Source organism: Sminthopsis crassicaudata, chromosome 1 (assembly GCF_048593235.1).
Source record: "Sminthopsis crassicaudata isolate SCR6 chromosome 1, ASM4859323v1, whole genome shotgun sequence".
NCBI lineage: Eukaryota > Metazoa > Chordata > Mammalia > Dasyuromorphia > Dasyuridae > Sminthopsis > Sminthopsis crassicaudata.
The window spans coordinates 588,933,965-588,955,939 of NC_133617.1; the positions used below are offsets into that span (position 1 = coordinate 588,933,965).

The 21,975-nt window shown below is 36.7% G+C and overlaps 1 protein-coding gene across 1 annotated transcript in view; it reads right to left on the reverse strand.

Moving 5' to 3' along the window:
- Positions 1-1,589: 1,589 nt before the first annotated feature.
- Positions 1,590-21,975, reverse strand: part of MAST4 (microtubule associated serine/threonine kinase family member 4) — a 769,506-nt gene continuing 749,120 nt past the window's right edge. The window contains 4 exon segments of the mRNA XM_074282373.1: positions 1,590-7,928; positions 9,041-9,222; positions 10,811-10,914; positions 10,917-10,949. Of these exon segments, the coding sequence (XP_074138474.1) occupies positions 4,060-7,928; positions 9,041-9,222; positions 10,811-10,914; positions 10,917-10,949 (4,188 nt within the window). The 3' untranslated portion in view covers positions 1,590-4,059.

Genomic DNA, 21,975 nt, shown 5'->3' on the forward strand with positions numbered 1-21,975 from the left:
GTCACTACACTTCCTGACTGTGTAACCCTAAGTCACTTAACCTCTGCTGCCTTAGTTTCCTCAACTGTAAAATGTGGATTACAATAGGACTTCTTTCTCAGGCTTATTGTAAGGATCAAAAGATATTTTCTGTAAAAGACTTATCGTAGTGGTTTATTCTCTTCCCTAAGGGTTTTAAATATATATATATATATATATATATATATATATATATATATTTTTTTTTTTTTTTTTTTTTTCCCCTCAACTCTTTCTTCATTTAAAAGGATAGGAACTGGACTTGGGATTTTGTTAGCATATGAAATTAAGAAAGAGAAACTTTCTCTACCAATACAGGTTAATGCATTTTGGGTAACTTAATGTTATATAGTCAGAGGACTGAGAGGCTATACCTTGCCCCATGTCACAAAACCAACTTGGATTAGAGGATGGAATTAGAAGATGGACACAAATCTAGGTTCTACTAGCTTTGTGACTGCCTCTTCCTTATTTAAAAACCAAAGTAAACATTAGTTTTTAAAAGCACAAGAATTGACCTCTTGGGGATAAAAAGTTCCTTTATTGGAAAGAATCATGATTTGGGCATCAAAGGCTCAGATTTTGAATTCTCTCTTACATTCTAAATTTCCAAAATTCAAGTTAGTTATATGACTTCTAAGCTTCCTTTCACCTCCAAATCCAATGATCCTATTTCTTTTATTTGCTAGCTGTATAATCCTACGTTATTTCCTTTCACACACTCTCTAGCCCAGGTGAAGTGGCTTTCTCTCTGTTCCTAACATATACCTCATTTCCCTTCTCCTTGCCTTTCTACATGGTCTTTATCCCATGTCTGGGTCACCTCTTTCTCTGAGAATCCCAACATTCATTTGAAGCTCTGCTGAAATACTATATCCTAGATGAAGTCTTTCTCAATCCTTTCCATCCTCCAGTTTCTAGTGACTTCCCCCAAATTGCCTTGAATTTTAAATATACACTTCTATATGTTCATATTGGATCATTCTGTAGAATGTAAGATCCTGTATATTAAGCACCTCATATAATGCCTGACATATGGTAGAAATTAAAAAAAAAAAAAAAAAAAAAAGCCTGATGATTGATCAGCAGATGATGAGATCAGCTTCATGAGTAGTGTTCTGAATATATCTGTAATATCATGGTAAATTCTTTATTGAAATACCTGAATCACTTTTCTATAGTACCACAAAACCCACAAAAGGATCCAGTACCATAATTGTGCCCGGAAGTGTAGGTTTTCTTTAAGCAGCATATATCATATAACTATGCTCAGACACTAAAATTGATCATAACCAAGAGTCTATTATTTCATCTTGGAATTCTCCTTTTTTATTGTCAAAAAATGAATTGTGTGGGGAAAATAAACATATCACAAGGAGCTATTTCTTGGTTAGTTGTTTGTTTTTTGCTAACCTAACTGTTCTTGATAAAAACAAATTTATAGAGCCCTATAGCTTCTACAATCCTAAAACCACATTTGACAACTTCTTTAATATTTCATGAATTTCTTTTTGGGGTGGGGGAGGGTAGGAATAGGGCAGGGAGAGGGAAAGGGTAAGAACCTACCAGTCTTTATCTTTTCATGCTAAATTTTTATTTCAATGTTATGCAACCGCATAAGTATAAATATTTGTTCAATATACAACAATTATGACATCCATAGGGAATTTCTTCCCAAAAATCAGACTGCAAACACTTTATTGCACAAAACCTAACAAACTTTTTTTTTTAAGCTGGTAAATCTACAGCTGGGAGTACTACCAAGGAGCACATCTTACAATCACACAAAGACTGACCAGATAGAACACAGTGAGCAGGAGGATTTCTACCAGCTGATTAGTTTCACACCAACAAACAGATATTACATGAACACAACCATATTGTACTCATTACTTATCCAAAATGCAAAACCAGATTTGGCAGAAATGATAACACACTATACAAAATATACATAAAAAGGATATCATTGTAAACAAGCAGCTAATTGTGCTTTAAAGGAAACAATAGGACAGTTAAAATGCAAGGGCTGTAAACTATGAAATACCTCCTTGATTGAAGTGTCATGATGTCTGAGTGCATTAGTACTGGGGTTATGATCGCCAAACACAGATATTGAGACCGGTATTCAAAACCAGTAAAAATGGAAAATGTTTGTTTCCTTTAAAAGTGTCAAAGGGATGAGAGGAAATGGCCATGCCCTATGAAAAATTAAGAGGTGGAAAAGTGGTTCTTTTCCTTTCTTTTAGTAATTCATTAGAATGAGGGAAAACCCAAGAGACCAATTGGATCATACTTTAGTTTTAGGAGCCCTGTTCTCAGCCTGGCCATAAGATTATATGTGCTTAGAAAAATGATTTTTATCACCTGGAAAAAATAAAAAAAACAAAACAAAACAAAATTCCCATCAGAGATGAGGGACTTGATTACTTCTTGTTGGGCATGTGCCTTAGTATGGGAAAAAAGAGCAAAAATATTGTGATATCGATCCCAAGCATCTTAAAAATATTTATCTGTGTCAATTTTCCCTTAGTGCCTTAGTACTTGTTTCATCAAGTGCTTTTTCCTCAAAAAGAAAACAAAAACAAAAACAGAACAGAAAACAAAGTACATCAGCACTAAAATCATCTGACAAATTCTACATGTTCCACAGTATACAAAATTTAAATAAGGCTTAGCAAAAGTAAAAAGGACAGTCACATTCAAGCACCAAATAGCTCCAACAGGTCTCTTTGTTACAAAAATGCTGCTTTTTATTAATAATACAGTATTTACTTTTTTGCATACAAATAAAGAGATCATGTTATGAAATGTATGGAGCTACCCAATGCATTTAGAGAAGAATGTGAAACCCAGGATTCCTTGCTAAAAACAGCAAGCTTCATCTATAACATAAGGCCCCCACTATGTATTAAAATGGATCAGATGTCCTGGGTATCTCTATTTATGACAATATGCTAAAACCACTTTTTTCTATTTTTGCCAAAAAAATGTCAAACTTGAAAAAAAAAACTATAGATTCATGAAATTTGATTACTCAAACTAAGTACTTGGGGGGGAGGAGAATTAAGTCATCTTCTTTTTTCTTACGCAAGAGCAGGGCAGACATGGGACTACAATACATGTGCTTCTTATACATAAGACTCACAGCATAAAGGCCTGAGTTTAAGAGCTGAAAGAAAAAAAAAATGAAAGGATTACAGCAGAAATTAAGCTAATGAGTGTTTTATTGTCCCAGTGCCATGTGAGGTGGAGGCCCAAGACACACCAAAGGACCACAAATGAACAACTGGTCTTTTAGACAGTTGGACCCAGATCAAAAGGCTTTGCTAGGACATTCATGAAATAAAAATGGTAGGCCCTGTGAGTGCAGGCCTATCCTAATTGAGGCAGATTTTAAATGTGATGATCAAGTTACATCTTAAATTAGATCTGGAAATATAGGTAGCCAGATACAGTACTATCAAAATCTGATTAAAAATACACATAAAAATTCACAAACTGCTGTTTTTATGATTTTCTTTTGTCTTTAACTCTTAGAATATTTTAACTTGTAAAAATGTAGTCTTGAACTATTGTCTTAAACCATAGAGCAAAACTGTGTTTTGTGTGTATGTGTGTGAGGGCACAAGCCCAGTTTTAGTAATTTTGCTTCTTTCCTACATTATGGTAAGTAAGTGGCAAAGCAACAATTTGTTTAAAAAAAAAAAAGTTGTAGTAAACAACGCAATCAGCAGCAAAGTGTATATTCTACATTCAAAAACCAAACACACTGCTAGTTATTTACAGAGAACATCTTTTTTCCTCGACAACTCTCAACTGTAAAGGTATTTTTGTACAAATACTATATGGTAACAGTTTTACCGGTTACAATTGGGAAGGCATATGGAAAAAGGTCCTCTCTATCTCTCTGTCCACCCTACTCCTCCCGAAGTTCTGCCTGGCAAAAGATCTCATTTGGTGCTGGTTTTTCGAAGGGCGTCAGGACATAGTAATAACGTCCAATTTGAGTCTTCACAGTCCTGCCTCCTGGGTCCTGCCCCATTAGGAAGCCTTTTTGTGGGGGCTGCTCCGCAAACTCTCCTTCCCTCTTCGTTGGCGTACCACAAAGTCCTTTTCAGAAGAAGCAACGGGGAGACGGTCAGTGTTTGTAGCTTTTCCTACATTTTGTTTCCTGGCAGCCAAAGTTTGGACCAGGATGGATTCCTTCCCTTTCACTTCTCCTGGAGTGGTGGTCATTGAGAGGGCCCTGTCCAGGGTTCTGACTTCTCCCCTGGGGTGTGAATCAGGGGGGTGGGACTCCAGGGCACCTACTGCACTACAGAAGGATGGCAATGAGTCACTCTTTGTCATTTGTGTTTTGCCATCTGACCCAGACCCTGGTTTCCTAAAGTCCCTGGTGCTAGGGGCTGGTGGTTCTGCTTGTCTCCCATTTGTCTTGGCAGAAGGGGTATCACCAGCCACTACAGAGATCTCAAGGGCTCTGGACTTGGACTCAGGGAAACTGGCTGAGGAGCTCAGAGTCTTTTCTGAGGGGGCAGCTGAGTGGAAAGAACTCTGCCCAGTGGCTGATGGAGAACGTTTCATCCCACCCTGTTTGTTAGTTTCCACCAACTGCTTCTGTGAAGGTAGGGCTTTCCCTTTGGGCTCTGAGGAACTCTTTCCTGCTACAGCAGGCTTTTCCCCACCTTTAACCTTGGTTTCAGAGCTCGCCAATGAAAGGTTATGCTCCAGCTTTCCACAATCAGGTAGAACATAAAGTGCATCAGTGCATTTTTTCCCTTCTGGCTTTTTGTCTGCCACATTGGCCAAGGGACCAGGGCTCTTGTCAGTTTGTTTGCACAGAGAGGGACTATCTTTCACAGTGGATGGCTTGGGGTGCTTCAGGGGCAGAGTTTGTTTTTCTGGGACTGTGGAAAGCTTCTGCTCCACCAGCTCAGTTAAGCCTGTGGGGTCTTGTCTCTGTGAATGGACCGCTGAGGGATTGCTGCTGTTAGATAGGGATTTTAACTTGTTGACAAGAGTAGCGCTCCCCTCCACTTGGCAGGAAGGTGCTGATCCACATTGTGAATCAGAAGTTTTGTCCCCCTGGACACCCTCATTGTTCAGTTTCCTTTGGGAGCCAGAGCTGAATGGAAAGATCTCTGGCACAGTTCTACTGGTGTTTTTTCCCTCTTTGCTAGCACTGCTGAGGACCTGTAGGGTAGCCTCTTTCTCCTTGGTAGCGCCGGCGCACTGTTTCTGGCTTGTTGTAAGTCTCTCCGAGGATTTAGACTTAGGAGGGCAGGTCTCAGCAGCAGGCTTCAGTTTGTGGCCACTGCTTTCCATCTGGGCTGTGGCTGCCTTGTTAGGAGCTTCAGGAAGTCCTATGGTTACCTCCAGGGTACAGGTCCTAGACAGAGTCTCCCTAACTGAAGGGGGGACAGGTGAATTAAGTTGCTGCCAAGTGTTCACACCGGACACATCCTTGGAGGCCAAGGAAGGCTGGAGGTTACTGACCTGTTTCTGAGAAATTGGATCTTTCCTTTCCACTTCTTTGGGATTGTCTTTTTGTAAAGATGTTAAACCCAAGGCTTTTTCATTCTTAGTATTACTGACTCCCGACAGCTGGCCAGATCTTTTGGGGGGAGAAACCTCAGGCTTCAGATCCACACTGGTTTTTGGCTTGCTCATCTCCTTCTCACCAGGAATCCTAGAGGAACGAACATCCTCTCTAGCAGGAGGCTTAGTTATTTCTTTACTTTCTCTGGGATCGACTTTCCCACTAGGACCCCTAAGTTTTTCCACCGCACGTGGCTGAGTGGGACAATCTGGGCCGGGTCGGATCACAGAAGCATTGTTTCCAAAGTTGCTAACTTTTGGAGCATCTGGGGTCAAATGCTCCATAAAAGATTCTCTGGCACTTTCTGCCCTCACTGTGGCCAGTGGCTCACTGCTTCTCAAGGTGGCTGGGTGCTTTCCAGATGTTTCCCTTTGGGTCTGCCTCTCTCTTCCAGGGTTATTGTCAGGACTTGGGAACACTGGTGGGGCTGCTGATTTAGGGCCAGTCACAGCATTCTGATTAGGGGAGGCAAGGAGTTTGCTCTCAGCAGCATGATCCCGCCGCTTGGCGGGGACTTCTTCTTTCTTATGACTACTTTCACTGATGGGGGTGTGGTTTCTTACAGCTGAATGGGAGACCCGTTTCTCCTTTTCCAGTTCTGAGATTGCTGGTGTGCTTGAAAATCCCTTGCTGGGTGGCTGAAATCGGGGTTCCAGAAGGTAGGATTTGCTCATCTTTGTACACGTCATTGAGGAGTCCTTCTGACTGGCAGGTTCACCCTTCATGGAACCTACTGACAAAGCTGGTGATCCAAAAGGTCCCACATCACTAGTTGGATGTTGAGTCTCTGTAGAAGCCAGTGATGGCACTTCTGTCTTAGAAGTCTGAGGCCCTGATAATAAAGCAATGTCTAGAGTACCCTCAATAGGCTTGAGGCAAGAGACAGACCTGCCTTCCAGTTTGTATTCTGATGGACTTTTCCTGACCGGGGACTCAGGAGGGATCAAAGCTGTTTTTTCCATCCCACTTTCTGCTCGACCACTCAGAGACTTAAGAGGAACAAATGCCGTTGAACTGATCTGAACCCCATGAGCACTGCTGATAACTGTCCGGGTCTCGGAGACCAAAGTGGAATCCTGCTGCATATTGATAGGTCTTGTGGGGTTCAGCTGAAGGCATTCGTGGACATTTGATGTCAGCTTGGGCTTTAGCACTGAATTGAGGCTGTCATCTTTCTCCTCAAAGGACATCTTCTTTCGAAGGTAATCAATATTTGTAAGCTTGCCATCAAATTTATCAAACTTGCTGAATTCTTTTGCCTGGCTGGTCTTCTCAATACCATCCCCTTTCCCACCAGCTGACCTCTCAGATGGAAACGTGAGCATATCTTGCAGCAGGCAAGGGGGAGGCCTTTTATAGTCATGAGAACTCAGGCTGTGCTCATTTAGAGGAAGTCTGTGGCAGACCACCTGGGCGTCCGAGGGGACGGCATCACTGGGCTTCCCACTGGCAGTGTTCTTGTGAAGCAGACTGCTGACCAACAATGATGACGCCTCCTGCATTGCCACTCTGTTGTCAAAATTATTTGATCTCTCCAAAGTCTTTTGATATGTTCTCTTCTCTCTTTCTTCCAGCCTCAGGGTTGCAAGGTTTTCCAAATCACTGCATGGGAAATCATGGGATTTCTGCAGGGATTCTTGTTTCTCAGGGAAGTCTTGTTTTTTTGTCACCACTTTAACTTTCAATTTGTCCCTGTCCAACTCATCCACAGACTCCTGCCTTCCCAGCTTTCTTGAGATGGGGCGTTTCAGGCAGCCTTGTTCCACAGGTCTGGCGCGAGTGAGGGAAGGAGCATCACACACATTCTCCTCCAGACTCTGGAGTGTGGAATCTCTTTGGGACTGCTCCCGCTGCACCTCTTCTTGAGTCACCTCCAAGCTGTGCTTACGAGAACATAGATGCTTCTTGTCGCTGCTATAGGATGGAGAGAGTTTTTCTTCAGACTGGACTCTCTTGAGCAGCGGGGACCTTGGTGGCTCAGCGCTTTTGGGCCTCACAATATGTCTGACAATTGTGGGTGGGGAATGCATTTTGCTGGGAAAAGCCTGTACGATCTTGGAATTGCCAAGAGAGTGCCCTAACAAAGGGGATGGTGACCGCTGAGGGGAAGGTGGTTGCGGAGTTGGAGAAGGTGTCCTGGCCAATGGTGAAAGCGGAATGCTGCCAGCTGATTTTCGTCTTCCTGATCGGTATCTTTGTCCACTGAGTTTGGGGGCCAAGCCGTGAAGAGTACTGGGCCTAATGTGCCCAGAACCAGCTGGAGAATTAGGAGCACTAGAGCTTGGAGAGCTGCTTTGAGAGGAATTAGTACCTGAGGGCATAAAAAACAAAGACCTTGTGAGAACCAAAGTCCACTTTTCTTTTCTACATCTACAGAATGCAGAGCAATCTATGTACAAACATGGTCAATGAACTGGTCAGGGATTTAATTACCCCAATTAAAAATCATGTTTGAATTTTTTAAGCTAAACCTTTTTTATACCCAAGATATAATGCCTTATTCTTAGTAGCTTTATAATGTTCATTATGTCAATAATGATTTCTTTTAATCAATTTCTTTTGTTTTCATATAACTTGCAATTTCCATATTAGAAATTCCTCTCTATTAATGCCAACCAGCACTTTCTCTGCAACCACCAGTATGTCTCCTTCCCATCTCCCTAAACACCCTAAATAGCTATTCCTTTTAATTGGGGATTTTAACAAGAGAAAAAACAAAGTTTGGCAAAATTAATCAACTTGACAAAAAAAAAAAAAAAAAAAAAAAGGTCCCTGGAGTTCACATATAGCATCTTCTTTTTATTACTACAGACTGAGGCTGTGAGAGATATACTAAATTGGTTATAATTATATAGCTAACAGATTTTACGGCTAGCAAAAGTGATATGTAGCATTCCAGGCTCATATCCCCTCATATGTGTAGAGACCCATTATTATTTTTAGTAATTATTTTAAAATATTTTATATCATGAGTCTAATCAGTTCTCTTTATCTGGAAACATAACAGGGTCTACTCAACCCATCTCCTCAAAGAGCATACTCTTTAAAATTTTTTTTTTCTTTGATATTTTCCCCAATTACATGTAACAAATTTTTTAACATATTTTATTTTCCCTAATTATATGTTAAAACAATTTTAACATTTTTTTCAAGTTTTGAGTTCCAAATTTTATCCCTCCTTCTTTTCTTCCCCCCTTTCTCCCCAAGATGGCAAGCAGCAATTATACAAAACATTTCCATATTAGTCATTTTGTAACAATAATTCTCAACATTTGCTTTTTAAAATTTTTTTCCAAATTCTTTCCCTCCCTCCTACTCTTCTTCCCTCATTAAGAAGGCAAGTAATTTGATATGTTACACAAGACTAGATATGCCTTCTATGTATTTCCATCTATCGGTTCTTATTTAGATGAGGTAACTCACCAGATGGAAAATCTGGAGTGGAACGGTAGCTTGGTGTCGGTGATCGGGGAGATAAGCTATGAGTTGGGGATCCAGGGAGACTTTCTCCAGATGAGAGAGAACGGTTTAAGCAGGAGAAACTTCGGCTAGTGTGGAGTAAAGGTGAAGGCTGTTTGGCTAGTTTTTTGAAGAGGGATCTTCTCCTAAAGAAGAAATAGCAATAAATAAATCAGAAGACTTTGGGAGATAAATTCTCAATTTTTACTCCATCCCTCTCTCATGATCTTATCCTTTCCAGCATAGTATATTCCTACTTCATAGTATTTCCCAGCTTCTTAAACTGTCATAACCCCATATAGGGTCTTATAACTGAGGGGAATGCAAAATTATGATTTATTATCATTAAATTTTTGATTTGCATGCCTATTAATATACCTATAAACCCAGAGTCACATGAACATTTCTTGGGCAAAAAGGGATCACAAGTGGAAAAAATTTAAGAAGCCCTGGTGTATTCAACATAACCAATAGGGAGGCAAGTAAGTAGCATTGAGCAAGGTGGGGGTGAGGAATGGTAGAGATGCCACAGTGTTAAAACCATAGCCTTAGTAAAGAATAAGGTGCTATTTTCATTTTTGAAAAGCATTTTAAGATATGAAACAGGATGGCAAGCCAGAAAAATTACAGCCTCCTTAAAACTATGTATAGTTCAGATTTCACCACTTAGTTCATAAACATTCTATATTTAAAAAGAGATGTGGAAAAAATGAGGCTGTTAAATATATTCAATTACTTATTTATTTGTTCATTTCATTAAAAGGGCATCTTTTGCTTCTGGGCATATATCCAAAAATATAAAGAGGCACAATTTAATTAAGAAATACTGGAACGTAAATCCCTACAGAAAGAAAAGCCATTATCTCTACATGAGTAAATGTTTTTGATGGGATTACCCTGGGCAGGGAGCTTTACCCAATTCAAATTTTGCCAGGTGCTTCTTGCATTGGGTGGCACTCAAACATATGTAATTAACAAGATAGGTTGTGCATTTAAAGTAGAAAAAAACCAGGGAAGGAAGCTTATCACAGCAGAATCCCCCTAGCAGGTAGAAAACCCAGACCATGATGATTTAGTACTCCCCTAAAAGCAGTAGATAACAGTTGGAAATATTCTGTCCGTACAGCTCAGCATTTCTATCATAATATCAAACTTTAGAATTCCACATTTTTGGTGTGTTTAAATGGGATACTCCTCTTCCTGCCCTTAAAATGTTTTTTATCTTAAATAGAGGACTGAAAGTGACAGAGAGGGTGGAAGTGACAGACAGAGCTGTATCTGTGCTTTTCAGGGGGATAGGAAACTCCTGGGTGAAGAAACTACCTTTGATCAAGGCCAATCTTGAACACAATAGTTTAGGTGATTTGCTCAGGGGTCACATGGCCTGTGAGAGGTAACATTGAACTCAGGGACTAGTGTATAACTCTGAGCAAGTCAGTTAACCCCTACTGGGCTCAGTTTTCTTATCTGTAAAATGGATATAATAATAGCTCCTGCCTCCCAGGGTTGTTTAAGAGGGAAAAAAAATAAGGTAATAATTGTAAAGGGCTTAGCACAGTGTCTGGTACAAAGTTTATCACTACATAAATGTGAGCTATTATTTGTGACTTTTATTGGGAGAGGGGAATATAGGAGAGGAAGAATCACAAAATAAAAACTGTACATCAAATCTACCTTCACCCCTCCCCCACCAAAAAAAGAATATGGACTGTACAAGATGAAAATTAACAAAACCTTTCTAGACTTTCTTTCTTTTTGGTCTTCTTACTCCGTCTTACCATCCGGCTCTTGTAGCTATTTCTTCGAGCTGGGCCTGTCTTGATTGATGTGTTTTTCAAAAAGGGGTTGTGGTGATTGACACCTTATTTCCACTCTATCCACAAAAAAAAAAAAAAAAAAAAAAAAAAAAAAAGAAAGAAAAGAAAAAAGGAAAGGATATTTAAAAGTAATTCAGTGACTCAATGACACCAATATAAAGATAGGAATGTAAAAGATAATAAATGTACATATATGGTACATAAGTCTTAGAAAAAACACTTTAATGATTGGAAAACAATATTGTTTTTCCTTTTTTTTCTCAATGTAAGAGAGGACAAGAATGAGAGAAAAAGAAAATAAATGCTTAATTAATTGAAAAAATAATAAATTTAAATTTAACAAAGATACTATATACTACACAAAGTGAATAGAGGGAAAATAATAACAGCAATATAATTAGTGAGAAAGTTGATGTAATCTACCTACTAGTTCAATTTTTTCCATCCCACCTTCCTGAGTCCTCTAGCACTTTTTTTTATTCTCTATCCTCTCAATCTTCCTCCTCAACTCCTAGTAAAAAAGGTCAAGAATTCTCAAATTTTTAGCTGATTTTTTTAAAAGGCAACTTCTTCACTCTCATTAAATAGCCCTGCTTGTTGATGAATTTTAGAAATAAATCTCTGCTAGAGCTAATAAAACTGAGAGACAGTTACTCTTTAACTAGATAACAAACTGAGAATTAAGTGTATATTTGTATTGGGGTACTCTCAGGCATTGTATATCAAAATGTGTCTCACAGGGTCAAGGGATCAGGAGTAAGCCTGCTTCTGTTAAAGCACAGGACTGAAGTCTGCATATGGGCAATACCAGTGCTCATCTTTAGCATCTTGGTAGCCTAAGAGAGAGCTATGCTTCTCTATGGGGAGAGCTGAGATGGATATTTTGAAAATACTCTGGATATACTTAAGGAGAAAGGCATAAATTCTTTCAGAATTGTTACAAACACCACAGAAATTACCTATCTAATAAAAGGACTATACAACATTTTATATCATGAGAAACTGACTTAACTGTTGCATTCACTTTGGCTGAACATCACTTGAAAATTTACTTATTATACTGTTGGGTAAATTGTGCATGGATACTCAACACATGGGAACATTCAAAAAGGAAAAGATATATAGTATATTCAGTTTTGTGAATAATATATGTGCAAATACTATGACTTGTCAATTAGGGAGAAATCTGATTAGGAAGAAAAAAAATAGTTCTAATTGAGAATTTATAAATAAAGAAGTTTTTGCAATCAGGGGCATTGCTTTCTGTGTTTAAAGCATGTTCAAAAACAAGTAAATAAAGACCAAAGATAAAGTAATTTTCTGGGGGTAGGAAGAAGGGGAGAGCAAGAGAACCCAAACACCTAACAAATCTGGAGAGGTCACTTGGAAGCAGTGGCATTTCAGCTAAGCCCCAAGGGAGTAAGGGATTCCAAGAATCAGTGGCAAGCAAATAAAGTATTTCAAATTCTGGGGTCGAGCCAAGGTGGCGGAGTGAAGCCAGGAAGCTGCTTGAGCTCTTTCAGTTTCCCTCAAAAATTACATTAAACCAAACTTCTGAACAGAGTCTAATAGAATTAAATTACTCTCAACTCAAGATAGAATAGAAGGACTTCAAGAAAGTCAGTATCACTGAAGGGAAAAGAGTGCTCAGCCCACCTCAGACAGTGTTCAGGAAAGCCAGTTGAGAAGGTCTTAATCACAGCAGGTCAGCAACTGAGACCCTGAATCCTGGATCAAAGAGGCACCTCCAATCCCAGCACAGAAGGCAAATCTCCAGCCAAGGAAGCCAGGTTGTTGCCTGGAGAGATCAGGTAAGGCTACCTCTTATTGTGAGCAAGAAACCAGAAACAAGGGGAACTTGTGCTCAAAGCCAAGGCTCAAAGAGCCATAAAAAAGTTTGGGATAGCATCCCTTGTACTGAATCTTAGAAGTCATAAAATAGAAAAAGAGAAAGAAAGAAAGAAAATGAGCAAGAAACAGAAAAGAACCTTAAGCATAGACAGCTACTACAGTGACGAGGAAGACTAAACTACCAACTCAAACAAGACCAAAATGTCCACAGGGGAAATCTCAAAGGATGATATGAATTGGTTTTAAGCCCAAAGGGGCTTCTTGAAAGCACTCATAAAAAATTAAAAGGCAAATAAAATAGGTAGAAGAAAAATTGTGGGGGAAAATGAGAGGTGTACAAGAGAGTCAACAGACTGGAAAAGGAGGGACAAAAATTGACTGAAATAAATAATTCCTTTTAAAAATACAATTTGCCAAATGAAAAAAGAAAAAAAAATCCACTAAAGCAAGAAACACTTTGAAAAGTAGAATTAATAAAATGGAAAAATAAAAAGGGAAACAAGATAGTAGAAAGTCTTTTGAGCTCTTCCTGACTTCACTCAGATCAACACTAGATCAAGCCTTGATATGGGTTTTGGAGTGACAGAACCAACAAATATTTAGAGTGTAACAAATTCCCAGTGGAGGTTGGGGTGGGGGGAAGGGAGAAGATGCTGCAGCCTAGCACAGGCACAGTACAGCACAGGGAGATCCAGGGTGAGGGGAATTTAGTTAGAAGCTTATAGCCAAAAAAAGCAGCATTGGCTACTTTGTCCTGGCTCAGAAGCTAGCCAATCATCAGATTAGTTGTGAAATCTCCAATATAACTACAGAAGGCAAATAGTGAGCCCCCGAATCCCAGCATAACAAAAAGGACTTGGCTCTGCACCCACCCAGCACAAGAAGAAGCGAGCAGCATCAAGTAAAAGCAGCTTGAAGCCACAATTGCCTGTAGAGGAAGCTTGGAACAATTTTCCCTTTGCCCCAAGAGCACACATCAACCTTTAAAAATGAGCAAAAAAGCAAAAATAGCTCTGATCATACATAGCTTTTTTATGGAGACAGGGAAGAAGAGACATCAAACCCGGAGGAAATTAAAGACATCTGCAGATGGAGCCTCAAAGGGTGATAGAAGTTGGTCTATATCTTACAAGACTCTCTTGGAAGAATTCAAAAGAAATCTTAAAAGAGAGTTAGAAGAAAAATGGGGAAGGGAAATGAGAGCACTGGAAAAGGAAACACAGAAATTGTCTGAAAAAAAATCACTCCTTAAAAAATAATTTTGGCAAAATGGAAAAAAGAAAACAATTCCCTGAAGAACAGAATTTATGAAATGGAAAAAAAAAATCAATGAACAAAACAACTCATTTAAAAGTTCAATCGGCCAAATGCAAAAGGAGATAAAAAAAAATCTAACTGAAGAAATTAATTAAAATAAGAATTGAACAAATGGAAGTGAATGACTCAAGGAGACATCAAAAATCAGACAAAACAAAAAAGTGAATAGAAGAAAATGTAAAATGCATCATCATAAAAACAACTGACCTGGAAAATAGATCCAGAAAAGACAATCTAAGAATTATTGGACTTCTTGAAAATCATGATGAAACAAAGAGTCTGTTTAGTATCTTTCAAGAAATCCTAAAGAAAACTGCCCTAATGTCCTAGAATTGCAGGATAAATTGGCCATTGAAAGAATTCACCAATCACTTACTGAAAGAGATGCTAAAATGAAACCTCTAAATTTCAGAATTATCAGATCAAGGAGAAAATAATCCAAATATTGATGAGCTACAATCAAAATTACCCAGGACTTACCAGCTTCCACTTTAAGGGCCTGGAGGGCCTGGAATATGATATTCTGGAGGACAAAGGAACATGGACTGAAGCCAAGAATCAACTATCCAGCAAAATTAAGCATTATCTTTCAGGGGAAAATATGGGCATTAATCATTTATAGAGAATTTTTCATTTATTTCTGATGAAAAAAACAGAACTAAATGGAAAAATCTGATCTTCAAACACAGAATTTAAGAGAAGCATAAAAAGGGAAGAAAAAAACTATGCTTTTTAAAGGTTAAAATGTTTACATACGTATAGGACTAAGATATGTTTAACTCTTGAGAACTGTATCATTGTTAGGGGTATACTTGGAAGGTATAGGTATAATATGACTTTACTGTGATAATATAAAAAAGAAATTAGAAGTGGAAGAAAGTATTGTACTGGAAGAATAGGAAAGGTAAAATAGGGTAAATTATATCACATGAAGAAGCAAAAAAGACCTATTACACTTGTGGAAAAGAAGGGAGGGAGATGAGCATTGTGTGAACCTTAATCTCATTGAGTTTGGCTCAAAGAAAAAAAAATCAGACATATTTAGTTTAATATAAAAACTTGTTTCATCCTATAGGGAAGTAAAAGGAGAAAGGGGAAAGGAGAACAGAAATTCAAGGGATGGGAAAGGGATAAGAAAGGGGAGGGGCTATAAAAGGGAAGAACAGAATGAGAGAAGTGGTGATCAGAAGCAAAATACTGGTGAGGAGGGAAATGAAGAAAGGAAAGAGAAAAATAAAACTTGGAGGAAATGAGATGGTGGGAAATAGAATTAATAATTTTATCTGTGAATGGGATAATGGGATGGGAATAAATGGGATAAACTCTCCCATAAAGTGTAAGTAGATAGCAGACTAGATTAAAAGCCAGAATCCTACAATATGCTGTTTATAAGAAACACATTTAGAGCAGAGTGATACAAATGGAGTAAAAAAAAAAAAAAAGTAAAAGATTGGAGCAGAATCTATTATGCTTCCTATGAAGTAAAAACAAAAACAAAAATAAAAACAAAACAAAACAAACAACAACAACAACAACAACAAAACAGGGGTAGTTATCCTGATCTCTGATAAAGCAAATGCAAAAAGAGATCTAATTAAAAGAAATAAAGAAGGAAGCAATCTCTTGTTAAAAAGATATCATAGTAATGAAGTAATAACAATACTAAAATAAATGTCATAAATGATATCCAAATTCCTAGAGGAGAATTTAAGAGTTACAAGAAGAAATAGATAGCAAAAACTATACTAATATGGGAGCTAAATAAACCCCAAAACAAACATGAAAAAAGTTTAAGAAGGTGAATGGAGTTTTTAAAAAGTTATGATAGACCTTTGCAGAAAACTGAATGGGAACAGAAAGGAATAAAATCCAGAAAGGTAGACATAGTAAATGCATCTTTTCCAGAATATGATGAAATAAAAATTACATGTCATAAAGAGTCAGGGAAAAACACACCAAAAAGTAATTGGAAACTAAATAATCTAATTTTAAAGAAGAGTGGGTGAAACAACAAATCACACACCAAAATTTATGCAGCCAAAGTTCTTAGGGGAAATTTTATAAATCTAGAGGCTTACTTGAATACAAGTAGGAAAAAGAAAATCAATGAATTGGGCATGCAACTAAAAAAGATAGAAAAAGAACAAATTAAAAACCTCCAATTAAATATAAAATTGAAATTCTGAAAATAAAAGTAGAGATTAATAAAATTAGAAAGAAAACTATTGAATTAAAAAACAAAAATAAGAGTTGGTTTTATGAAAAACCAAATAGATAAACCTTTAATTAATTTGATTAGAACAAGAAAGTCAAATTGCTAGTATCAAAAATGAAAAGGGTTAACTTTTCACCAATGAAGAGAAAATTCGAGTAATAATTAGGAGCTATTTTGCTATCTATATGGCAATAAATCTAAATGAAATGGTTGAATACTTACAGAAATATAGATTGCCAAGATTAACAGAGGAGGAAAGAAAATATTTAAATAATCCAATTTTAGGAAGGAAATTAAACAAGCTATTAATCAACTCCCTAAGAAAAAGTCTCCAGGGCCAGATGGATTTACAAGTGAATTTTACCAAACATTTAAAAAACAATTAATTATCTCAATACTCTGCAAACTATTTGGAAAAACATGGAAAGAAGGAGTCCTACCAAATTCCTTTTATGACATAGATATGGTGGTGATACCTAAATCAGGTAAGGTCAAAAGAGAGAAAGAAAATTATAGATCAAGTGCCCTAATGAATATTGATGCAAAAATATAAAATAAAATATTAACAAAGAGATTACAAGTTTTCACCAGGATAATACATCATGACCAAGTGGGATTTATACCAAGAATGCAGGGTTGGTTCAATATTAGGAAAACTATTAGCATAACTGACAATATCATTAACCAAATAGAAATCATATGATTGTCTCAATAGATATAGAAAAACCATTTGGCAAAATCCAACACTCATTTTAAAAACACTAGAAAGCATAGGAATAAATGGAGTTTTCCTTAAAATGGCGAGTACCATCTATCTAAAACCACCAGCAAACATCCTGTGTAATGGAGATAAACTAGAAGCATTTGCAATAATATCAAGTTTGCCCACAATCATCATTACTATTCAATATTATATTAGAAATATTAACCTTAGCAATAAGAGAAGAAAAACAAATTAAAAGAATTAGTGTAGATAACAAGGAAACCAAATTCTCACTCTTTGCAGGTGATATGATGATATTTATTTAGAGAATCAACTAAAAACACTAGAAATAATTAACAATTTTAGCAAAGTTGCAGGACACAAAATAAATCCACATAAAAATAAAATTTCTATATGTTACCAACAAAGTCCATTAGCAAGAAAACAAAGAGAAATTCCATTTAAAATAACTATAGATAATATAAAATATTGGAGAGTCTACCTGCCAAGCCAAAATCAGAAACTCTATGAACACAATTAAACTGTTGGGAAAATAGAAAAATTATATGGCAGAAACTAGACATTGACCAACACCTAGCACCCTATACCAAGATAAGGTCAAAATAAGTTCATGATTTAGACATAAAGAATAATACTATAAGCAAATTAGGAGAACAAAAGATTAGTCTACCTCTCTCTAGAGAAGGAAGAAATTTACAGCCAAGCTTGAATTAGAGTACAGTATATAATGCAAAATGGATAATTGTAATTATATTAAATTTAAAAAAAGTTTTTACACATCAAAACCAATGCAGACAAGATTAGAAGGGAAGCAAAAATCTGGGGAAAAATCATTACATCCAAATAAAGTCAAATCTAAACAATTGGAAAAAAGATCTCTTGTTCATGTCTATGCTGAGCTAATAAAAATGACAATTCTGTCTAAATTTGTCTACTTGTTCAGTGCCATACCAATCAAATTCCCAAAACATTACTTTATAGAACTAGAAAAAAAAATAACAAAATTCATCTGGAAAGACAAAAGGTTGAGAATATCAAGGGAATTAAAGGAAAAAAAAATAACAAAGGATAGTGGCTTAGTAGTACCAAAGCTAAAACTATACTGTAAAGCAGCAGTCATCAAAACCATTTGATATTGGCTAAGAAATAAGAGTGGTAGATCAGTGGAATAGATTAGATAAATACGACATAATAAGCAAGGCCCACAGCAATTTGATAAATTCCCAAATTCCAGCTTCTGGAATAAGATCTCACTATTTGACTATTGACAGTTGGGAAACTAGAAATTATGTCAAAAACTTGGCATGGACCTACATTTCATACCCCATATCAAAATAAGGTAAAAAACAAAAACAAACCCACAAATAAAGGAATGAATAAATAAATAAATAAAATGACGTGAGTAGAACCAAGAGAATATTAAACACAGCAACATGATTATATGATTAATTCTGATGGATATGGGAACAGCTAGGTGGCACAGTGGATAGAGCACCAGCCTTGAATTCAGGAGGACCCGAGTTCAAATCTGGTCTCAGACACTTAATACTTCCTAGCTGTGTGACCCTGGGCAAGTCACTTAACCCCAGCCTCAAAAAAAAAAAAATTCCGATGGATATGACTCTTTTCAATAATGAGATGATTCAGGCCAATTCCAATATAGTTGTGATGGACAGAGCCATCTGGATCCAAAGAGACGATTGTGGGGACTGAGTGTGTGGATCACAACATAGCATTTTTTTAAAACCTTTTTTGTTGTTGTTTGCTTGCTTTTTTATTTTTTCTAATTTTTTCCTTTTTGATCTGATTTTTCTTGTACAATATAATAATTGTGAAAATATGTACAGAAGAATTGGACATTTTTAACATGTATTGGATTATTTGCTATTTAGAGAAGAGCATTGAGGAGGGAAGGGAGAATACTTTGGAACATAAGGTTTTGCAGGGGTGAATGTTGAAGTCCATTTTTGCATATATTTTCAAAATGGGAAGCTATTGCTTAACAAAATCTCAAAACCAGAAAAAATAAAATAAAATGGAAAAATAGATATAAATTAACAAAGAAAAAAATCATACATTAAAGACTAGAACCAAGCAAATGGGAACTAATGACAGATATCAAGAATCAGTCAAACAAACTAAAAAGAATGAAAAAAAAAGATGGAAGAAAATGTAAAATGCCTCATTATAAAAAATAGTGAACCTAGAAAATAGATCCAGACAAAGGTCTCATTTCCAAAATATATAGAGAACTGACCCTGATTTATAGGAAACCAAACCATTCTCCAATTGATAAATGGTCAAGGGATATGAACAGACAATTCTCAGATGATAAATTGAAACTATTTCCATTCATATGAAAGAGTGTTCCAAATCACTACTGATCAGAGAAATGCAAATTAAGACAACTCTGAGATACCACTATACACCTGTCAGATTGGCTAAGATGACAGGAACAAATAATGATGAATGTTGGAGGGGATGTGGGAAAACTGGGACACTGATACATTGTTGGTGGAGTTGTGAAAGAATCCAACCATTCTGGAGAGAAATCTGGAATTATGGCTAAAAAGTTATCAAACTGTGCATACCCTTTGACCCAGCATTGCTGTTATTGGGATTATATCCCAAAGAAATACTAAAGAATGGAAAGGGACCTGTATGTGCCAAAATGTTTGTGGCAACTCTTTTTGTTGTAGCTAGAAACTGGAAGATGAATGGATGTCCATCAATTGGAGAATGGTTGGGTAAATTGTAGTATATGAAGGTTATGGAATATTATTGCTCTGTAAGAAATGACCAGCAGGAGGAATACATAGAGGCTTGGAGAGACTTAAATCAACTGTTGCTGAGTGAAATGAGCAGAACCAGAAGATCACTATACACTTCAACAACAATACTGTATGAGGATGTATTCTGATGGAAGTGGATATCTTCAACATAAAGAAGATCCAACTCACTTCCAGTTGATCAATGATGGACAGAAAAAACTATACCCAGAGAAGGAACACTGGGAAGCAAATGTAAATTGTTAGCACTACTGTCTATCTACCCAGGTTACTTATACCTTCGGAAGCTAATAATTAATGTGCAACAAGAAAATGGTATTTACACACATATATTGTATCTAGGTTATATTGTAACACATGTAAAATGTATGGGATTACCTGCCATCGGGGGGAGGGAGTGGAGGAAGGGAGGGGATAATTTGGAAAAATGAATAAAAAAAAAAAAAAGAAAAAAAAAGAAAATAGATCTAGCAGAGACAATTTAAAAATTACTGATGTACCTGAAGGTCATGACCAAAAAAAAAAAAAAAAAAAAAAGGACCTGGATAGCATTCTTCAAAAGATCAAGGAAAACTTCCCGATATACTAGAGCTGGAGGGAGAAACAGTCATTGAAAGAATCCATCAATTATCACCAGAAAAAAAGATTCTACAAGGAACACCCCAACAAATATATATTATTGTAAAATGCCAGAACTATAATCTCAAGAAAAGTAAAATATTTCAAGCAGTGGGGAAGGGAAGGAAAAGCTTGTATAAAGATATGTAAGATAAGATGTTGTGTACATGAAATAGCCAAGTAAGCCAAAGAAATTTCAGTGGCAGAAGAAAATTGAGAACCAGGAAAAGTCATCTATCTGAGTTCAAATCCAGCTTCAGACACCTTATTAAGTGTGATCCTGGGTAAGTCACTTAACTCTGTTTACCTCAGTTCCCTCATCTGTCAAATGAGCTGAAGAAGGAAATGATAAACCAATCTAGTATCTTTGCCAAAAAAACAAAAAAACCAAAAACAAACCTGAACAACAGAGAGGAAAACCCAGAACCAATAAAAATACAGTTAAGTCTATACCTCCTTCATGGTATGGTGAACATGAAAAGATGAAAAAGATGAGACAATTAATCAATGTTAAGGGAAAGAACTGTTAAATCTAACAGCCCCTAGCTTATGAATTATTGTTTCTATTATCTATCTATTGTTTCTGTTATCTATCATTGATTGATCATTGAGGCACCTAGATGGTGCAGTGGATAGAGCACCAGCCCTGGAGTCAAGAGGACCTGAGTTCAAATCTGATCTCGGACACTTGACACTCACTATATGACCCTGAGTAAGTAACTTAACCCCAATTGGCTCATTCACTCCTTAAAAAAAAAAAATTGATCCATTGTTGGAATCTCTTTAGACTCCATCTATTATGTTTCAAGTCCCCTGCTTTAGTTGCCTAATACTTAAATATGCCTTTTCCCAAATGTATTGAAGGAGGAACATAAAATTCAGGGCAAATGGGATCAAATATTACTTGATACAGTAACAAGGTTATTACTGACTACATTAAACTAGAATTTGCTTTGGTCTCATCCATGTCAACACTCTGCCTTTTATAATATACATTAAACATCAGCAAAGCTACTACATTCTTTCCATTCAAATTCTTCATGGAATATAATTCGATTAAAGCTTTTTCAGACAACTCATCAGAGAAAACATTACTTATGAATAAAATATTTTTAAAAGCCTACATTTGTATAATTGCTGCATGCTATGGTTTGAATGAGATCATATTGCTTAACTTCAAAGACAATTTCACAAGATAGGGGACCTTAGCAAAGAAGAACAATAAGAACTCATTTTGAAGGACCCTCTCTAAATTAAATTTCTGCCAAGATTTGTGTAAGTATTTTTGTTATTTATGAAGGTTATTGGGGTTCATCATTGTAGCCCCATGGCTTCACCTCCCTTTCACTTAGAAAATTTTAGGGCTCGAGAGAGAATGAAGAAACATGATAGTAGATCATTTCATCTACTGCAAATGCCTGAACTCAGATTATTTAAGAATTGCTTGTAAATGATGACTCAAAACTCATAGTTTTATAGGGTGAAAAGAATCTTATATAAGTCATCTCATTTTATTTTCTCATTTTTCAAATAAGGAAAATAAGTACCGAATCCCAGAGTACTAATGA